Here is a 19,949-nt window from a genome sequence, read left to right as displayed (position 1 = left end):
AATGGAGGAGCTGTAGAGCAGGTGGAGAGGAAGCGAACAAGCCATTAGAGAGGAAGAGTGAATTACTGCAAAAGCAAAGTGTGACAAGAGGGTCGGAGGAGGTGAAAGAGTACAGATGAAAGATATAGTGCAGAAAGAAGGACGTGTGAAGCAGGAACTAGAGTAGAAAGTAAAAGAAGTACATGAGAAAGAAGGCAGGGGTGGGGGGTGCCCCAAATATGGTGTTTCCTCGTGGGTGTGTATTTGCTTGGTCTATCTCTTCTCTTGGGTTTTAGCCAGTTCTTACAGACTCGACTTTTCTCCTAAATCTAGGGTCTTTAGGAGTTCCCACCTGTTCAGAAGAAACTGCACAGGTTGGCTTGGAAATTGAGAGCCTGGGATTCCAACAAAAATGTTTGACAGTGGTTCAGGCAGTGCTTGTGTGACAATCACATAGACCATTGCAACTATTATCTTACATTGGGCGCTTTGTCTTCTCACATGTAGTTTGGGGAAGAAGGATAATTCTCCTTTTCACGTCCTCTAATTTCTTCCCAAGGTATTTTTGCTAGGTCTATAGGTTTTGAACATGCTAGTCAAATGTGCAGCTATGTGAGTGCTAAGCGAGGCTTGGGGTTGGGCCTCAAAGATCAAGATCAATGTCTGTCTCTTGTCTTGTGCAATTGTGCATTGTATTAGCCTCCAAAATGGGTGATTCTTTCTTTTTGGGATCTTATCCTGGATGTTTCTGTTTTTCAGTCTGCTCTTTCTGAACCACTACTTCAGGTTTCTCAATCTTCCTAAAAAGTCTTTGCTACCCAGAAAATGTACCTGGGGAACATTGTTATGGTGTTGTCTAGCATGTGCGGAAATTCTAGCTTTGGGCACATGAATCTGGAACTGCATGAGATATGCCAATGGGACGTAATTAGCATTGTTGCATAAAATAGTGACTCTCCAACGCGTACTAAGCTTCACAGCTAAGTTAGCGAGACAGGTTTTTTTATTTGGTGTTTTATATTGGGCCCCACTGCAATACTACATTCACTTAAAAGGGTAAACGATTGGGAAAGTATGTCAGGAGAAAGGAGCATTATTTTAAAAAGATTTTAAGAAACAGTCACTGGACCAAATTATGAAATGCAGTAAGGATGGACACAGTTTTACACAAACATCCAAGTCGAGGTGACCCCATCCTAACAGACTAGGCTTTTATCCACAGGTGGGTGTTTGATTGGGGGCTTTTTTTGCTAGGGATCACATTCAGAATAGGAACAATTGTGCATGGAAATATTTCCAGCATGCAAATCACTTTTATTCGGGTGAATGATATTTCATGCAACTATCTACATGGACATTGAGGCATACAGTTTTTCAGAAAAGCATGTCAACCTTTACAGCCAGAACATGAAGGTTAACATGGTATCCTTCTGTGGAAAGAATTTAGGCATGAAAACATCTCCACCATTCTGACCATGGCCATGTTTCTGCTCATCCTGGGATATCTCAACATGGTACCATTTTGTCAGTTGGGGATGAGTTCATATATTTTTCCTTCCTTTCTTCTTGATTCTGGATCCTCTGTCTGCACAATATAGTCCGGTTTTATGATCTCATAGGGGAATTATGAGTGGAAGCGTATAGGGGACTGTTGGGAGTTTTCTAGGCATTTAGTCTTTTAAGGTAGTGGCAGGTTCTGGACAGGTCACGGGGTGAGGTTCAAAGGCCACTTTTCATTGAAATGGGTGTAATGTGGAGAGGCCAGATAGTCGTAGGGAAGTGTGGCGAACCAGGATTTTGACCAAGAATTGACATGTTCAAGGGTTTTTATTTAAAATTAAAATAAAATGCATTCCTAACCCGACCGCTATGAGGGACGTTTCCTGCCGAACAACCAAAGACTAATGGTGCTCATCAAAGCCCTGAAGAAAAAGTCCTTAGTCCAAATCCTAACAGCTAACTGGCCCTACCGCTAATGAAAAAATAACAAGAAAGAGGCCGGAGCAATAGCCTCAGTCCTTGTCTTCACTTTGGCCCAAACACTTGGATGCCTTTTCCAAGAAGTTAATCAGGTTTGGCTCTCTTTCAACAAAATTCATCAATGTTTCTTGCAGTACAGTCCCTAGCTTGTCTGTAGGTTCTGTGTGCCAAATTTCAAGCATTACCTATTTCCCATAAGGTTTCCTTTTCTAAGGAAAGAAAAGTTGTTTTTAATGCACCACCATCATTACTCACTTGGTGCTTGACTGTGTCCTTGCATTGATGATTTTAACCACTGGAATCCTCCAGCTTCTATCTCCTCTCAATTCTTGGTTTTTCCAGGATTCCCCAAAGTTCTCAGGTGCACTGACATGCTTGCTTTACAAGGGCCTTGGTGGGACATCTGCCATTTTGGGTTTTCCAGGCTGCTGTAAGCCTTACAGCTTTCCCATCTTCTGATACTACAGTTAGCCCCTCTCAATGGCATTACTTCTTCGAGAGTAGATGCTTCCCTTACTCTGCCTGAATGATTCATCAGTGGTATCACCTCTTATGCAGATATCAGGGATCCATATTTTTTTCCATTGTGGACTGGTCTCTGCGTCTGTTGACGGGCCCCAAGCCCATTACAGGCTCTGTGTGGTCACTTCACCAGGAAAGATGGTCGCTTTCCTTTCTTGGTCTCCCTTCTGGGGCTTCTCAGTTGGTCAGGATGCCAGCCTTCTGGCCTTACTAGTGATTTTCTCGCTTTCCATGCTGCCTCTGGCTACGCAGTCTAGCGTAGCTACGCCCATCCAAGACGGTTCCCAGTATTATATGCAGCGTGATTGTGTGAGTTCAGCAGGACACTAGAGATTCAGATTTCAAGTTAACTTTTTTTCCTAGAAGAACAGGTTGGATAAAGGCCAACACAGGAGAGAAATGATCTCAATAAAACAGGAGAGCCTCACAAACATTACTGAACACATGGTGCCCAGGATGAGAAAGGGATAAAAGCACAATGGGGTTTAGGATTTACCCTGGTTGACCTTAATCAATCCTTGAGTCTTCTACCAACCAGGCTCAAATCCCTTTCCCCACCAAGCCTCAGAGTAATCCACCTGGTTTGGATAGGTGAAAAGCCAATAGGTCATATGATGTCTCCTTGTAACTAAAATGGGATGGGCTCTGTTGGAAAAGGTGTTGGGGTGTAGGATTAACCAAATATATTCCCAGGCATTCCCATACAGAGTCTACTACTTAGGTTTCCAGTTCCTGTGGTTCATTTAATTCCGATATCTCTAATCTCAATATTACATGCGAGTATAAGCAATAAATAACGAACACCACTTTAGTGTAAACATTTATTTAAAAACATCAATTTCCCTTCATTAATGATCCCACCCCAACCACCTTCCCACTAGTTCAATCCCATTACCCCACCCCCAAATATATACTTTAAAACTGTGACCTTTATTTCGTTATTAATGTTTAGATCAAATTGCTGTTCATTACTTTCAATTTGTTATAATCGTTGCATACCATTTATCAAAGGGAGCTTCCAGCTCTCTTTTGTGGCCCCCTAGTAGGACATAACATTCAAGTCTGAAAGTTCCTTGTACAGAGATTTCTACTGTGTGTGATTCCCTCTGGTTGCTCAGGTTATCCACAGGCCACCTTTCCAGGCACTTGAATGTAGTTGTTTCACACGGCTGCCAACAAAAGTTTATTATTCCCCCTTGCCTTCAAGGGATAACAAAGACTTTTACCATCAGGAATTTTGCCCCACCCCCTTGTGCTTTGGTGCATGTGAAACTAAAGTTGATCTCACCAACCAGCCAAGAGTTGCCTTTTTGGGCTTGAACCCAGTAGAAGCTTGGCTTCTCTACTGCCATGGTCTGTAATCTAGTCCCCAGCAAGCCATCAACTGCTCTGTTCCTGGCAATTACAGGATCTTGCCAGTTCATGGGTTATAGCTCCCACTAGGGTGATAGATATATCCTCTCCCCAGATGGTTTCTGGCAGTGGCCAGGATGTGGACTATGGCTCCCCAGTAGGCTTGCTGTGGCATGCGTCCCATGCTGCCTGGTCCTTCTACAAAATGGAGTCCTAGCACCCAGTAAGCTCTGCCACCTTGCTCGCAACTTCACTCTTCCACATGCTGCTGCACCTCTCTGGATCACCAGATCAACCCGATATCCCTCTGGCTTTCCTTTCCCATTTAAACACTGCCTCATTCAATAGACTTAAACATTGATAGGTTTGGTTGGCTGCTCATCCTATTTTATTTCAGTAGCTCTGCTTATTTTTTTTCTTTCCCTCCTGCACCCCCTCCGGGTCAAATGTTTTGCTTACTTTCCCATTCCCCTCATGTTTCGGTTCTCCATTTCCCTATACTTCATAATTACTGGATTTACAATGGGGTTGGGGCTTAAATAGGGCAGCAGCCACATTAAGGTCAGGAGGAACTGCCATGGGGCCTGTAAAGCTCTGTACCTGATCTCCCTCTGCACAAGTAAACTTTAATTTCTATGTTTGCATGGTTCTGCAAGCTCCCTATTACACCACAAACCTCTATACCTAGTGAGTGATGCTTCTCCTGTGCGAGTGGACTCACAAACTGCACATTTGTGCTTCAGAACAGTGTCTGTGTTTCTGTTACCTCAGTCAGTTTGTTCTGCGAGAGGGGTTAGTGTTCTTCCAGGAATGAGGAGGCAAGGGGCCGCAGCTGACGCAACCGATTGGAAAGGGTAGGTAAACACTGGGGGATCCTCCCTCTACTGCCTCCAGCTGTTACAATGGGGAGAGGGTGGCTCCCCCTAGGCTATAAATCCTCCCCTACCACCCTCCTATATTGGACTTCATCGCCAAGTATGATGCTGTGCCTTTAGCAAATACTCTAAGGGCGTTGTAGCTAATAATAAAAGCAGGCCCATATTTCACAGCCTTCTCTAGGCTAACTCTGAATGCTACCAAATCATGAGATAGGTCAGCAAGGAAAAAGCCCCCCAAGATTATGCCTATGTGGGTGAAAGCAGGTGATATTCATGGTACCTAAAACAGTTGATTTAGTTTTTCGATTGTCCAAGGAATTGTCATAGAATCAACCACTAAGGAAATGTTTGTAAGACAAAAGTGCTTTCTATGGAAATGTATTGTAGTAGTGGAGTGTGGGGCCATGCAAATTTGATATCCTTGCAAAGAGTGGAAAACAAGTTCTGAATACAAGCACACACAGGGTGATGTCTCCCATGCTGTTTAAACTCTACCATGCTGATTTACCTGGTAGATTGGCTGCTATCAGATTTACATCCCAAAATAAGAAATCGGCATGTGCCATGGCTAGTTTATGCAGACAATATTAGAATATTGGACCATATCTTCATAGGTCTTAGTAGAAGTTCTGGTGAGTTTGAGGTGTGTTACAAGGATAATGGATTACAATTAAATCTAAATAAAATGAAGTATTTGTATTTTGGTAGGATCAAGAGGGACTTTAGGTATCTGCATATCTGAGATGGCCACATTGACCAAGTACTCATATGGTTATTTGGGACAGATAATTACCTCAAAAAGAAAGAATCAAGAATCTATAGAATTGAAAGGGTGAAAGGCCATTACCTTAAAGATTATGATTTTAATATGTGGATAGAACTGCAGGCTATAGTCTGAAGGGTGTTTTGTTGGTGTATAAGCAATGAGTTACGACTGCTTTTCTTTGTTATTGGAGGCCTGCTATGATAAGAATTTATCATGCTAAAAGTATTAAAGGGCACTCTCTGGGGAAAAATACTGTGACTTCCTCAACGTTTACCAGAGGAGGCTATCCGTTTAGAAGTTGGCTGTTTTCATTAATGGGACAGGTCTTATTTAAACAGGGCCTATTGTATATACATGCAATGAAATATCCTGTATGCCCACTTTTAGCTCTTGTGGGCAAATCATTGAAAACCAATACATTTGAGGAATTCAGAACACTTAACAAAGAGTTCAATATACAGATTGGATAGCACACTATATGGGAAAAAGACAACACTTCTTGAAATTGGAATATACTAAAAAATTGAAGAAATGGGACTGGTATTCCAATCATGAACATGTCTCAAGACTGAAAACTTGACACATCTCTGGATTGGCCATTTTATGATCCCTCAGAATTACCTTACAGAATGACTTTGTCCTTACCACAGAATATTTCTGATGCAGTTAGGAATGAACCTCTTACCTACCCTGGAGGTCCAACAGTCCCAGCTGGGTATTGCTAAAGAATGTCGATACTGTAGAATATGTTAATTACCTATTTTGCCTGAAATGGACATGCTTTGACTATCTGATTTACTCTGGCCGATGAATATATGTGGTCTTTAGGTAGGCTTTTTCATACCTTGGATTATATAAAAACTGAGCACTTTTGGTGACGGTTTATCAGGTACCCAAATATCCTTGGTTACAGCACTTGGTGGTCTATTGAACTTGATTGAGTAGAAGTTTAATAGAATGTCTAGTGCGAGACAGGCATGTTATCAAGAGATGACAGACAACAGAATGTGAATTCAACAATATTAATTATTGGGATGGTTGTAATGCCCAACTTGCCCTATAGCCATGGTGGGAATGTTCTAGGTCTATGTCCGTAAATCCAAATCAAAAGCCCGTCTATGTCAAAACCTTTCCTTGCCGTAACTACTAATACAAAAATGTAGTGTAGGTTTATTCTAACTGAAATAGTGTTCAACATGTCTGGAGCAGTCTCCGGCTCCCGTCCCCAAGTTCAGGATACGCTTTCCTGTCCCCAGGTTCAGGATACGTTTCCGACAATTATAGGCTTCAACTGTTCTTTCAGGACTTGTGTGTATCTCCCCACCTCCCCAAAGCACACTTGGTTTCAATATACAAAGTTCAGAAGGAGCTTAGCATTCCCTTCCCCAAGCTCCAAGTACTGGTTCACCAAAACAATGTTCCATAAAGAGCTCAGGGTTCCCTTCCACAAGCTTCAAGCACAGATTCACAAAACCAATGTTGCAATGGAACTCAGGGTTCCCTTCCCCAAGCTTCAAGCACAGATCCAGAATAATTTCAACCAACACTTGTTCTTAAGTTTTCTTCAGCAACTTCCATACACTTGGTTTGGGGCTCTTTGGTCAGGGTGCAGCTGTCAGACCACACAGTCCACCCATTACAGGTCATGCAACCAGGGTCCATTGATGATATGTTTTGGCTTGAGACCTTGTCCAAGCATCGTCCTTGACACTGAATGATCCTTTATGCTTTCATTTGTTAACTTTATTTTCATTCTGTCTCTTCCTTCACCTTTTGGAGCCTTTATGTTCTCTTTTCATTCCACTTTACTGCTCCCCCTTCTGCTCTTCACTCAAAAGCTTATAACCCCTTTCTTGTTGCTCGTATTGCTTTAAATACTTTTTCTTCACCCTAAGATATCCAGATACTTTCAAAACAGTGCCTATTTCCTGCACCTGACCAATTTGATATCTTGTTTCAAGATCTTCTCTTGCCACTGTTAGTCTTTCTCTGTTACTCAAAAGGCTTTCAAAACCTTGCAAATATTCTATACGCGATCACTCTGATGCACAGTATCTTCATACTGACTCGTTAGAATGTGTGAGGTAGGCATGGTATCAAATGTTGGACACAGACCCAGGGAAGAAAGTTTGTAAAACCTTTTTTAACTTGAAAAGGGGTTGGAGACTTCCTAACTGACCCTATTCCTAAATGGGAGTAGTCTCAACCATTAAACTAAGTCAAAAGGTAGTGAAATATCTCTCAGTCAAAATTATAAAGATGTCTGTGTCAAACCTCTGCTTACCCTCACTTACCTCTAGAACAATAATGTGTATGGGATTGGATCAAAATAAAATAGTGAGTCAAAATAATATCAGGATGGCATTGGAGCTGTCCCACAGGTCCCTTCCCCAAGCTTGAGCTATATTGGCTTCAACAAAGTTCCTTGGTTTCAAATAGTTCATACAAAGTTCCTTCAAATTTCTAAGGCTTTTCTTTCTCCACAGATTTAGAAGCTCTTCTCGTCACCTTCTTTCAGGATTTTCACAGTATGTTGCTTTCACAAGACTCTCTTGCTCTGGTTTCATCAGGGGTTTCATTCCCTTACAATTCTAACAACTTAACAGTTCAATGGTTACTCTTCACACCAGATTCTCTTGTTCAAAAACAATAGTTAATTGGTTTCTCTTGCTCAAAAACATTTCCCTTCCCCAACAATTCTTTAACAGCTCAGCAACTCTTCATATCGGAGACTTTCAAGATCGCACAGTTTTACTCAGCCCTGTGCTGGACCACTCTGATACCTTGGCTTCATGAGATCATGCCCCAGCACTAAATCGCATTTATCACAGTTCACAAACATAGTCGTGCTTAGGCACTATTTAGCTTCTTTCAGGGTTTCAGCTCACTCTTTCTGTCTTGTGCAGCTCCCTTCTCACGCTTTCTATTTTGCTCCTACTTCGAGCTTCGCACAGCTCCCCAGCACTTTTGGAGATTGATTAAATTTCAACAGTTTTTCTACAACGTGTAAATGTACATGAGACCACTCTGTTACTTTGTTTCCTTCGCTTTCACAATTATAGCTTTCAGTTTACAGTTCACAATGAACAATTGAAGGTTTCTCTTCGGCACTTCTTTCATCCTACACTTGTCCTTCACTTGCAACAAATTATCTCTCGCACTCTGCGTCTTTCACCAACCAGGCCCCCATCTCACTTTGAACTCACCGGCTGTGATTACTTCAGTGTAGCTTTTGCAGTTATGTGGTGTCTATGTCCGGGGTTCCTTGCCTGCCCCTCCAACTCCTGGGCAGTCTTGCTGGCCAGGTGAACAAGCACCTTTTCAAGGACTTCCCTTCAGAGATTAGCATATCACGCAATCCCCTTTTGGATCCTTGGAGACACAGCTCCCTGGCTATGCTTTCTGTAGCCATCTCAAACGCAGGCTCTCAGCGTCTCGGCGCTCTGTTCTCTGACAGCAGATATCAGGGTGTCAGGCTTTCCCAGTTGTCTGTCGGCTCATTCTTTGACTCTGGTTCTTTCTCTGGCTCCAACTTGTTCTGTTTCTTGCAGTTACTTCTTTTATACACCTGTGGAGTATTAACAGTTTTCAGGTGGATCCAATCTTCGCCCAGTGCTTGACTTGGCCTGACCTTGAAAGTGGGACATTCATGAAAATAGTTGAGTGCTTCTGAGTGTAGTTTCTTCATTTGAATGGCACTGTGATGTCTTGGAAAGGAAGACTATACTGGTGAAATGCTCCTCTTCCTCGTCTGTCCTTTCGTCAAAGGAATGGGGAGAGTGGGTGTCTGGGCAAAAGTAAGCCCTATAGAATGAGGGAATGTCGGGTAGGAGGTGTTAAAAAAGGGGGGACACCATGTCTCACCTTTTGGGTAATCCCTCCCCAATCCCAGAGGACCCTCTACCCAGGTGATCCTCCCTCTCTGGACCTCCCCCAGTGTCGGGATCCAAAAAGCGATGGCCCTCCCTTTGCCACCTATTTAGAGGATCCCCCGGGAGTAGGGAGGGAAAGACCTGCAGGTTTTTCACACACAGCATTCAATTGTTCACACTTTTCAGAAGCACTCACAAGTTGATTGGTGACACATGCCCACTCTGCCACAATGCATCTTTTCCTCTCGCCCGTGCATCGGGTTTCTTTACACACAACCTCACGGGTTGCTTTACTTGATGCTGCAGCTCCTCCACTCTCACTGCTTCTCAAGAACTGAGGTCAGGGTCTCACCACCTGCCCCTAAGGCACTACTGCACCAGGTCCTCTGCCCAGGTTTAACTAGCTCTTGCAGAACCAAATGGGTAGTTCCGACACTGCATACTTCCGTCCCCTGACTTCACGGACTCCCTGGAGAGACTACTCCCTTGCCACGTTTCCACAGAGCGCCCTGCTATACAACTTTCCAGTGCTCTCACATTACACTTTCCTCTGGTTCCCAGCGGTCCATCTCGGCTTCTCTGCTGCTCTCTTCTGCCTCCTTGCTGCCACACCACCCTTTTCTATACCTGTATCCCATCAAGGGTGTTCAGGTGTGCTTCTGTTGCCTGTTTTGCCTGATTCCAATAAGACCAATTACTGGAGCATGCCTTACCTTCAGCTCTGTAGTGTTCTTACTCCATCTTCTTCGTCCGAGTACTATAGTGGTGTTTCCATTTGGAAGTGTGCATTACTCTTTAGTTGCCTCTTCCTCGTCTCAGTACTTGCTGTGAGATTACAGGAACATCTGGAAAGGACTGACAATATCCCATAAAGACTGAGGGAGAGTCTGATTAGGTCAGTGTTAGTGAAGAGGGTTATCATGTCTTGCCTTCGAGCACCCTCTCTCCAATCCCCTAAGACCATCCACCCAGGTGATCCTCCCTCACTAGTACACCCCAGAGTCAGAATAAAAAAGCAATGGCCCTTCCCTGGGCACCTGAACCGAAGATCTCTGTGGAGTAGATGTGAGAGTACCTTCAGGTTTCTCACAGTAGCCAATATTTCAATACAATCCCAGACCACAGAGATTGTGGTCCGGATGAATCAAGATCAACATGAGCTTACTGGAACATCACTTCTTTGATCTGCAGAATGGTATTGGGGGATTCAAACCACCAAATATTTTCTGAAATCCAGATCCATATCATACTATGAAAACAACAAGATGCTACTATCAATGCTCATATTTACACTCACCAATAACATTTTCTGCTTTAAAGATAATGTATACCAGCAACAAGGCACTGCTACGGGGGCAACAAATGCACCAGCTATGAAAATCTGTTTATGGGCAACTATGATATTGATCACACCTGGAAACATCCTGTATTTACAAACTCCAAAAATATCATCTATTTGGGACATTTAATTGATGACATTTAAATAATCTGTGATGGCAACAAATTATTGCTAATACAATACGTGAATTATTGAAACACCAATGATTAAAACATCAAGTTAACCATGAATTAAAGAAGACAAAGAATCTGCTTCTTGGACTTGGAACTATATGTAAAAGACAACACAGTTCAAACCACCCTTTACATCTAACCAACAGCAGGTGACGGTATCCTACATGCCAGCAGCAATCATACCAAACATACCATATGCAACATCCTGTATGGAGAAATCCTCAGAAGAAGAAATTGCAGCCACAATCAGGATTATAAGCATAAAACACTAAAACACGGTAGCAAAATTTGAAAAGGGAGGTTATCACTAAAACATTCTACAAAAAGCATTGACAAAAGCCAAAACAAAAAAGACATATTGGCTTTATTGAGTAACAAAGTAATGAACAAAACACCTAAAAAACATAAGGTTCATCACCACATAGCTCAAATTAAGGACAATACAAAATAATCTAAAACACTGGAATACACAACTGAACAAAGATATATAAAAACATTTATCTCAGAAATCGGCGATAACATGCCGTAAATATCAAACAATCAAGAACCATTTGAGGCCAAGTTTTCTAAGATTATTAGGCAAATGCAGCACTCTAAAATAAAATCCAAGTGGAACCTACCCCCAATATTGGGCAACAAAAAATGTGGGAACTGTAAACTTTGCCCACAAATGATGGAAGGAAAAAACAACGTAGACCTACCAAATGGCACTAAGAAGAGCATACAGAAATTAGTAAACTGCAATGCAACATTTTTCATCTGTGAAATGGAATGTTTTTGTCAGAAATGGTACATAGAAAGTTCTATACGTGCATTGAAAATCAGAATAATGAAACATTATAGAGCCATCAACAACAAAGACACTAGACACCCAATGGCAGTCCACTTTCAAGGAGAACACCCAAATGAAACACTAGGCTCTATCAAATTTCTGGGACCTGAGAGAATGGAACCACCACCAAGAGGTGATAATGGAGAACTACAGAAATTATGGACACCTGTGTATCTGGTCTCAATCAGGATAATGCACTATACAATTATCTGTAACTACACATCAAGTGTAGATCTTCATTACATTTTTCTCTGTATTTTTCAAAATAACATTTGATTAGAAACACGATGGCTATTTAACATGCAGAAATGTAGACACACTAGTTGCCCATTTATATAGCAGCTTCACACCCCCGCCCCCACAATATTACTTCAACTGCTCTTACAATTTTCAGAGAGCACATAGTGGGTTTAACTCATTTAAATTGCATATTTAAAAACATGTTTACTTTCATATTTACTTTTTTCTACGCTACATTCTATATTGTGCTCCAATGTTACACCAAAGAGGCAGCTCCTTAACCAATATTGTTCTTCAAGATTCCATTATTGGATGGATTACATCACTAAACGGCACATTGGGGCTGAAGTTTATTCATTATACACAAAATGGACACAAAGGTGCCCTCAATAAATAAGCAAGCATTTTACATCACCGCCACCACACACAGTGGCTCAATTACGTCATTGCAGCAATTGTACGTGATGACATCAAATGCGCCACTATAAATGAGTGGCCATTTTTCAAATGCTGTTCCAATGCAGATCTGCGCACGCAAATGAAATCCATGCAGGACAATTGTATCCAGCATTCAATTCAAGTCCAATCCAGGTAAACTATTTTGCCAACAACATAGCACCCCTTACCCAACAGTTTAGCTAGACACAAACAAAAAAGCACAACAAAAGGGTAGTACAATATACTATTCTCTTTTAGATGCTACCCCTCACCATATTTGTGATGAAGACCATCAAGATTCCAACGAAACAGAGTTAAATGGGGTGAGTAGCAACCAAGGATTTTTTTTTCAATAGGCTTTTAACCAAAACCAATTTTGAAATAATTACATTCAACTTATGATTGCAATTAATTTGAGAAACAAATATCAACTATATTTGTCCTTGTTACAGACGTAGACTAATCAAATTTAGAAGTTAAATAACACATTTGAACAACATATCTCGTCCTGATGATACACATCAATAACTGTGGTTACACACGTTTTGAGGACGATACAAGTGTGAAGTTGAAAACTTGACAATTACAAGAGAACTATATCACAGGAAGGAAATAATTACAGAGTACGTAATCCAAAGCTATGTGTATTTCAAACCCACACTGTTCATCACTTATGTGCAACTGACAATTTGGAAACCAAACATCGAACAAGTCAGAGACTTTGAAATGTAATTGAAAGACCAGTGTTAATTCAAATGTTACCTTTATTTTTCACTACAAGTGTGATATTCAACTCTTGGTTGAAATAAGTTGATACATTTGAGATTTGTGAAATGCTAGTAAATGGCAATTGAAAAATTGAAACTCTTTTCAACAGTAATCAAGATCTAATACTAAAGATAAGCACCAGTGCAGGAATTCTGATTATTTGAACTTAATACTCACCCTCTATTGTTTTAACCGAGCACAGAAGTATTACCCTTTCAGTCATTATCATTGTTTTTGAGGGTATGATTAGGCGGAAGATGCACTATTTATTATACAATTTTTTTAAAATATATATATGTATGTGCGTAAGAATTTGTGTATTATATTGTCTTCATTGGTATTTGGGATGTAATTATTTGTTTATGTATTTGATGTGTGAAAAGATTATTTTATAACTATAAAACATGAACAATAAAATCTCCAAAAAAAAGAAAACCTGTTCTTGGACTCTACCTTTGTGATCCTGGAGTCCACTTCAGAAGAACTGCAACACACTTTTTATTTTGGAACATCTGATTAGAGTGCCACCTGGCCTTCAGTCTGGGCTTGTCCAAACATCCCAATACTCATTTAGCACAGTGCATCGCTAATGATCATGTATGCTTGCTGGGGTGACGGAATAAGTGACTACAGTCAATTATTAAAGATACTAAATATATATATAGGGTATAGCAACCATTGAGAAAAACAGAGATACAAGAATTTGATGATATGAAACTACATAATCATTGTACCAAGTGTTACAATAGTAAACACGGTTTGGAAAGTTCAAAGTAATCTGTGTGGAAAGCTCATCTCCCAGTCCAACAGATTCAATGGATTAAGCCATATTTAATACTGAGTGGAAGTGCTGAACTATGACACAGGTTGACAGGGCCACATTGAATCAGTTTCTGGCACAAACACTTTAAAATTGATGGGCAGGGATTCCATGGAACAAATGCACCTGTAATTGTGTCTGGATGTTATTTGAGCTTAGTATGCATTGCAATCTTTTGTGCTTACTTTTTAAATGCTTACATAAAAGTATGCTGTACTCCATCTAACGTGATATGGTTTTATGATCTGGGAATATCCTGGATACCTCGCTATTGGTTAATTTTACACAATGGATTTTCCACACAATTTCTTGTTTTGTGATAATTGCAATTGAATTTATTCATCAATTTGTTTATTGCGTGAGCTCGTGGTCCCAGTAGTGGTCAGCCGACATGTTTCGACCTGTGGGCCTTTATCAAGGCTGGTATGTGGGTGAATTGCAGCGTCAGTGCGTCCTTGCGGGTAATCCTGCCATCAAGTATGCTAATACCTGTGTTTTTAGACCCCCTTATTCTAAATTGAATGAGTTTCAGGAAATTGCTTTGAGTGAATGAGACCTATAGGAAAACACTTATATAGATATTTTCTTTCAGTACCATGTGATTATAACTAATGAAAAAATAACCAACCTTTTTAGCCTATTAAAATATAGAACAAATATCGAATTGTTTTCTTTTTAAATGAAGGGTCCCCCAACCCCCTGTTTCCCTAGCTTTATTTCACCACCCTAACCCACCCCACTCATTTTAATCCCTTCCCGCACCCCATAGATCCTTTAAACCAAACATTTGATATTTTTTCGTTATTTTGAATTAGTTAGTTTTTCATTATTATTTCGTTGATATCACTGTATACCTTTTTTCCAGGGGTCAATATGGTAGGAGATACCAATATACTTGTAAATATGAATGTGTTTTAAATCCAGTTACGTTTTATTATCTATTTAGAATTTGTTTTAATGTTTCTGAATTTTCAAGATTTGACTTCATTGTGACTGTCCAGAGCGCTAGGCACTTTCCTGAAAAAATGCTATTAAATTTAGAAGACAGTATCAATTAGAGCTACTCTACACTAGTGAACTATTGTTGAAGTGTCTATAGTCATTAACCTTATGGGCAGGGAAAAGTGCAACCAAAGTCAAATTTGAGCCAGATAAGAAATGTATTTGAGAGCTGTTCTAACATTGACTGGACATCTCGCCAATGAGCAATTGAGGATGTTCATGTTTAATGAATTTACAGCGTAGTCATAATATTTAGGAACAATAATTACCTTGATGTTTTCAATTGTGGTTTATTTCACAAAATGAATAGTTTTTCCATTTTAAATTGCTGGGTGAGAACTTTGATTTGCGAAGAGCATCGTCAGGCCCAAATGGCCCTCCTGCTGGTTTAATTCAGATCTGCAAAGAGGTAACTAATTGGGGGTGAAACTAGAGTGCTATTTTAAGATGTGTGAGACAATAGTATGGCACAGAGCTTCAGTTATTTTTATAGATTGAGAGTGGGGTAATTGTACTGGGAGATTTGAATACTGGGTTTCTTGTGATGACTGTGTAATACATGCAGTAGTAACTGGACAAAGTGTTTTTTCGGGTTAATGTCTGGCATGCTCAGGGTTTCATCATGCTAGTTATCATTGAGATAAGGCAGGAGGAGACACAGTTGGAGCTCTAATTATTTACCAGTGACCTCCATTAGTCCAAATCCTGCTCTTCCACGACAAAACCCTTTTAACATTCCCTCTTTTATGACTCCCTCCGGAACGTTACTCATTGCCCTGCATTATATATTCCTTGTTAGTGAACCAGCTTTACCATCTCAATGGGCAGCTGGCAGGGTAGTTTGTTGTTTTCCTTTGTAAATATAGTAGTATCTCAAATGCTACTAAAGATGCCCGTTTTAGGACACAGATTTCCTTATAGAGATGAAGACTTTGACGATTAAATGTAGGACTTGGAGTAAATGAAGAATACTGCTATGTAATCAAAACCTTATATGGTGTCCTAAAGTCACAACAGCGACATTTTTGTTCTGCATAAGCAACCTTAACAAAGAACAGGCCATGCAGCAGCATGTTCAAAAAAGCATGAGCTCTTAATACACATTCTACGTACATGTATACCGTAATGGAATTGAATGGAGAAGGATTACCAGTAAGCATGTTCAAGGTAAAGTACTGGAATTCTTCACTGAGTAGGACCAAGACGTATGAGGAGCATTGGACGGTGTGCTTAAAGTCGTCTTCTTTGTTGCTAGCATACTGTAAACAGTTTACTTTTCTGTGGCATGCTTAGATTGTTCATTAGTTATGCTTAGTGCTGCTTAATGCATGTGAAGCTGTTGTGTATCTCCCTTCCCCTCCACGCAAACTGAGAGCCTCAGCACACATGTGCCGGCTTCCTTTATTGCCTAATACACCTAATGCCTCCTTGTTACTTTTCTTTTGGGTTCTTACTTTGAAAGTAAACGCAGTAACCCAGTACAGTTTGTTAGTACATGGAAGTCATTGCCCCTCCTGGCCAATCAGGATTCAGTTAATACTGTTAATCGACTGCATTCCGATCAATCGTATTTCAGATGCAGACCGGGAAACAGAAAGCATTTCTTTCCATTTAAGACCCAGCAATGCAAATTCTCAACAGGTTTGTTTGGACAAGGCACCCCATATCTGTCAGTATCTTTTTTCACTCGACCTTCAACATGTCAAATAAAATCCAATTTAAGAACAGATGTGAAAGTAAAAATATGGAAAAATGCTTTCACATTGATATAGAGACATGGTTTGCATTACACCAAATGAGTGCTCATGTTGGAACCGTTCCAGTTCAACCAAGCAAACATTTAAAATGCTAGCCTTTCCATTACAAACTTGTTATTTAAATACTGCAAAATAAAACCATATTTAATTTATTAACACGTTGCCCATTTACCTTCCTCACTATTAAACTAATGATTTTGACTGTTTCCACCAGAACTCTAAAACTAAAACTTATTTTAGTTTTTACAACTAGGTGCTAACAGCCTTGTTTACCTGGGTGGGGTCATTATCACTTGGGATAATGTCCCTCCACAACTTATAGTATTGGGCTTCGCCAAAGACCATCATTTTGGTGGGCATGTCATTATCCTGTGATGAGGAACCCCGGACTCGAGTTTTAAGTCTGTAGGACTATAACAAATATGACCGTTTGCTTGAAGCTTAGTACGTCCATCCTGCTTCGGACATATCATCATGCTCTGAGGCGTCCCTAGGATTTTGGAACAGATTGAACCCATTTGCTTTTTAGGAAATCTATTGTGTATTCGGGCAGCCTGGAAATCGCTCTTCTCTTCAACCACACATAATGATGGTGGCTCATTTGCAAGGGAATAGTATCGGTGGTGCGCCATTTGTTTTCAGCGAAAACACATTTATTTCACAGGTTCTCGTGCTATAAGGATCCCAGGTGCCTAGTTAATTGCATGCTTGCTTTTCTCATCTGTCAATTCTAGCGGCCCCTGTTGTGCCATTAAATTAGTATGGAGTGCCACATGCAACTTGTTAGCAAATAACATACACGCGTCCATTTTTCAGAGCAGAAATCGAATCCCTATTGAAAACCCATCTGCTGTAATCCGAAGTCAATTGGTGTGTTTGGCTGTGCCCTCGTTTTGGCAATCTATGTTAATTGAAGACAAAGGGCGCCATTGTGTGTGTTAAGATGAAAGATGGCAACAAAGCAAGTACTCCTCTAGCGATGATGCCTTTTTTTGATGCTAGGTCATGTTTCGGTTGATAGGTTTCAAGTTCCAGGATAAATGATTGAGCATTCGGTTTACCTAATCTTGAAAAGATGGCAAGCAGAAATGAGTTAGTTTAATAGGTAGCATCTAAGCAATATTGTGCTCTGTGTTTATTCTTCTTTTATTATTTCGTTGAAGCAATACAATGCTGCTGTGGTAACAAATTCACATTGATTCACAGTTTCTGGACTAAAAAGTCTTTCCTTCTATGGCAGGTAACATTAACGCCAACATCGAACAGTTCAAAGTCACCTGAACTGCACAAAATGGTTGTTCCCAAAAGCAGCCAGGACTCGGACTTGAAGATCAAACTGGCAGTAAGGATGGATAAGCCAGCTCACATGAAGCACAGCGGGTAAGTCCCAGATGTGGCCATGTCGTCAGGCTCGACTTTTGGATGTCAATCATCCTGGCAAGGCATTGAGAGAAGTGTTCGAAGTCTACTTTTTTAAAATTACGTTTGACCATTTCAATACTTTTTATATTTAAAAGAAACCGTTCCTGAATGGTTTTGTTTTAAATAACAGTGTAGGAAGAATTTGAAACTTGCCCTTGACTGAACATTCCCTTAAACAGCAGGAGTATTGGTTTGTGTGTTTGTATTGTGAGTAGGAGGGGACGTGGTGATGGGGTTTGTGGGGAGCGGGGCAGGACATCAGGGCACATAGTTCAACTACTTCTTTTCATACATTTTGACCACTGATGGATAGGAACGATTCCAAAATATTTGTCCCGTTCATGGTTCAAATCGTTACTTGAAAATGTTGTAACGCAGTTACATGAATAGATGGCAGCTTTGTATTAAAGCATTGCTTTAACAGAACGACACTTTATCCACCTCCTTCATTCAACAAAGCACAAAACTAAAACAAAAAGTGCTCGTTTCCTTCAAAGAAGCATTGTAAATGTTACTCTTCACGCATCATGACGTCTTAAATTCAGTCCGTTTCAACTTCTGACTGAAAATTGAAATATAGTTATCGTGTATGGGAAAGAATTACCTCAACGCGAAGGCTGGGCTGCTTTTGAACAGGTCGGGTGAAAGCAACAGCCACAAATGTTACTTCATATGCCAGTGGATTACAGCAGTTTAAAATACGGCATCATAAGATATCGTGCACTATTAAATATCCAATTAAAAGTCACGAAGCAGTCTATAAAAGCCACCAAAATATCTTTCATGTTAGCGATATGCCACCATTATTATATCAGAATAATGTGTCCTGAATATTGCAGTACAAAACTACACAGTAGGAATACAAATGTAAAAAAAATGGCTCAATATTTCTTACGAAAGTAGCACCTCATAGGAAACTTCCCCACCTGGTAAACCCAACAGGACTTGTTGACGAAGAGTTATGAATGGAAAAGGGTCAGGGGAAGGGATGGGAAGGAGGGTGGTGTGGGGTAGGTGAACAAAAGCAGAGTGTGTGGGAAGAGTTCCTCAAATACTAGTGTCTGCCACAATCAATTCTTATTGAGGATTTGTTACCAAGTTGTCATTCTTATGCTGCAACTCTTGCCCCATCCTTGCTATCCAGCAATTGAAAGCATCTCAGAATCAAAACAATACTGGATGGGTCTGGGCCATTGCACAGGGAATGGCAATCTCACTATCCTCAGGTTTTAGTCAAACTATGAACCTAACAAACAACTTTAATGTCACCTCTGCATGTATATATGTATATCTTGTCTTCATAGAACACCTGGGGCCTTATTTACACACGTTTTCAATGTGACTTTCCCATGTTAAAATGTTTTTGTAAATCAGGCCCTTTTGCTCATGATGAAACGGAGTCTTGTATATGTAGCACAGTGTGGTGGGGTTAAACAAAGAAAATTGAAAGAGAAAGGACTGGCACCACCACGATTAAAGTAAATATTATCTAGCAGTTACATAGATTTGAGGAGCTAAAACGCCTATGTGTAGTTTGCTTTTGAGTTGGTCATGCAGTTGTGTATGATATTACAGTAAATGTGTTTTGCCACTAATTTTCTTTCCACATATTGTAACATTATACAGATATACATGTATGGAGTTTGCTCATGCTTTTGTAAATAATGAAGACATGTATTTTGATTTGCAAACTAAGCAAAGTAACTTGTTGGTTCTCTTTGATTTGTTTATTCTTTTTGCTTCTTCTTTTTTTGTTTCTAGCTTTTGTTGTTTCTTAATAATAATCTTGCTACGGCCCTGTATTTGTA

The 19,949-nt window shown here is 40.3% G+C and overlaps 1 protein-coding gene across 5 annotated transcripts in view; it reads left to right on the top strand.

Moving 5' to 3' along the window:
* Positions 1 to 19,949, top strand: part of CADPS2 (calcium dependent secretion activator 2) — a 2,822,196-nt gene that overhangs the window by 556,410 nt on the left and 2,245,837 nt on the right. For all 5 annotated transcript variants that reach the window (XM_069629098.1, XM_069629097.1, XM_069629096.1 and 2 more), the window contains one exon: positions 17,960 to 18,099. In XM_069629098.1, coding sequence (XP_069485199.1) covers positions 17,960 to 18,099 — 140 coding nt within the window. The remainder of the gene's footprint in view (positions 1 to 17,959; positions 18,100 to 19,949) is intronic.

Source organism: Ambystoma mexicanum, chromosome 12 (assembly GCF_040938575.1).
Source record: "Ambystoma mexicanum isolate Mex_15411 chromosome 12, UKY_AmexF1_1, whole genome shotgun sequence".
In the NCBI taxonomy this organism is placed as follows: domain Eukaryota; kingdom Metazoa; phylum Chordata; class Amphibia; order Caudata; family Ambystomatidae; genus Ambystoma; species Ambystoma mexicanum.
The sequence above is the reverse complement of the archived record's forward strand: the minus strand, read 5'-3'. Positions and strand labels throughout refer to the sequence as shown.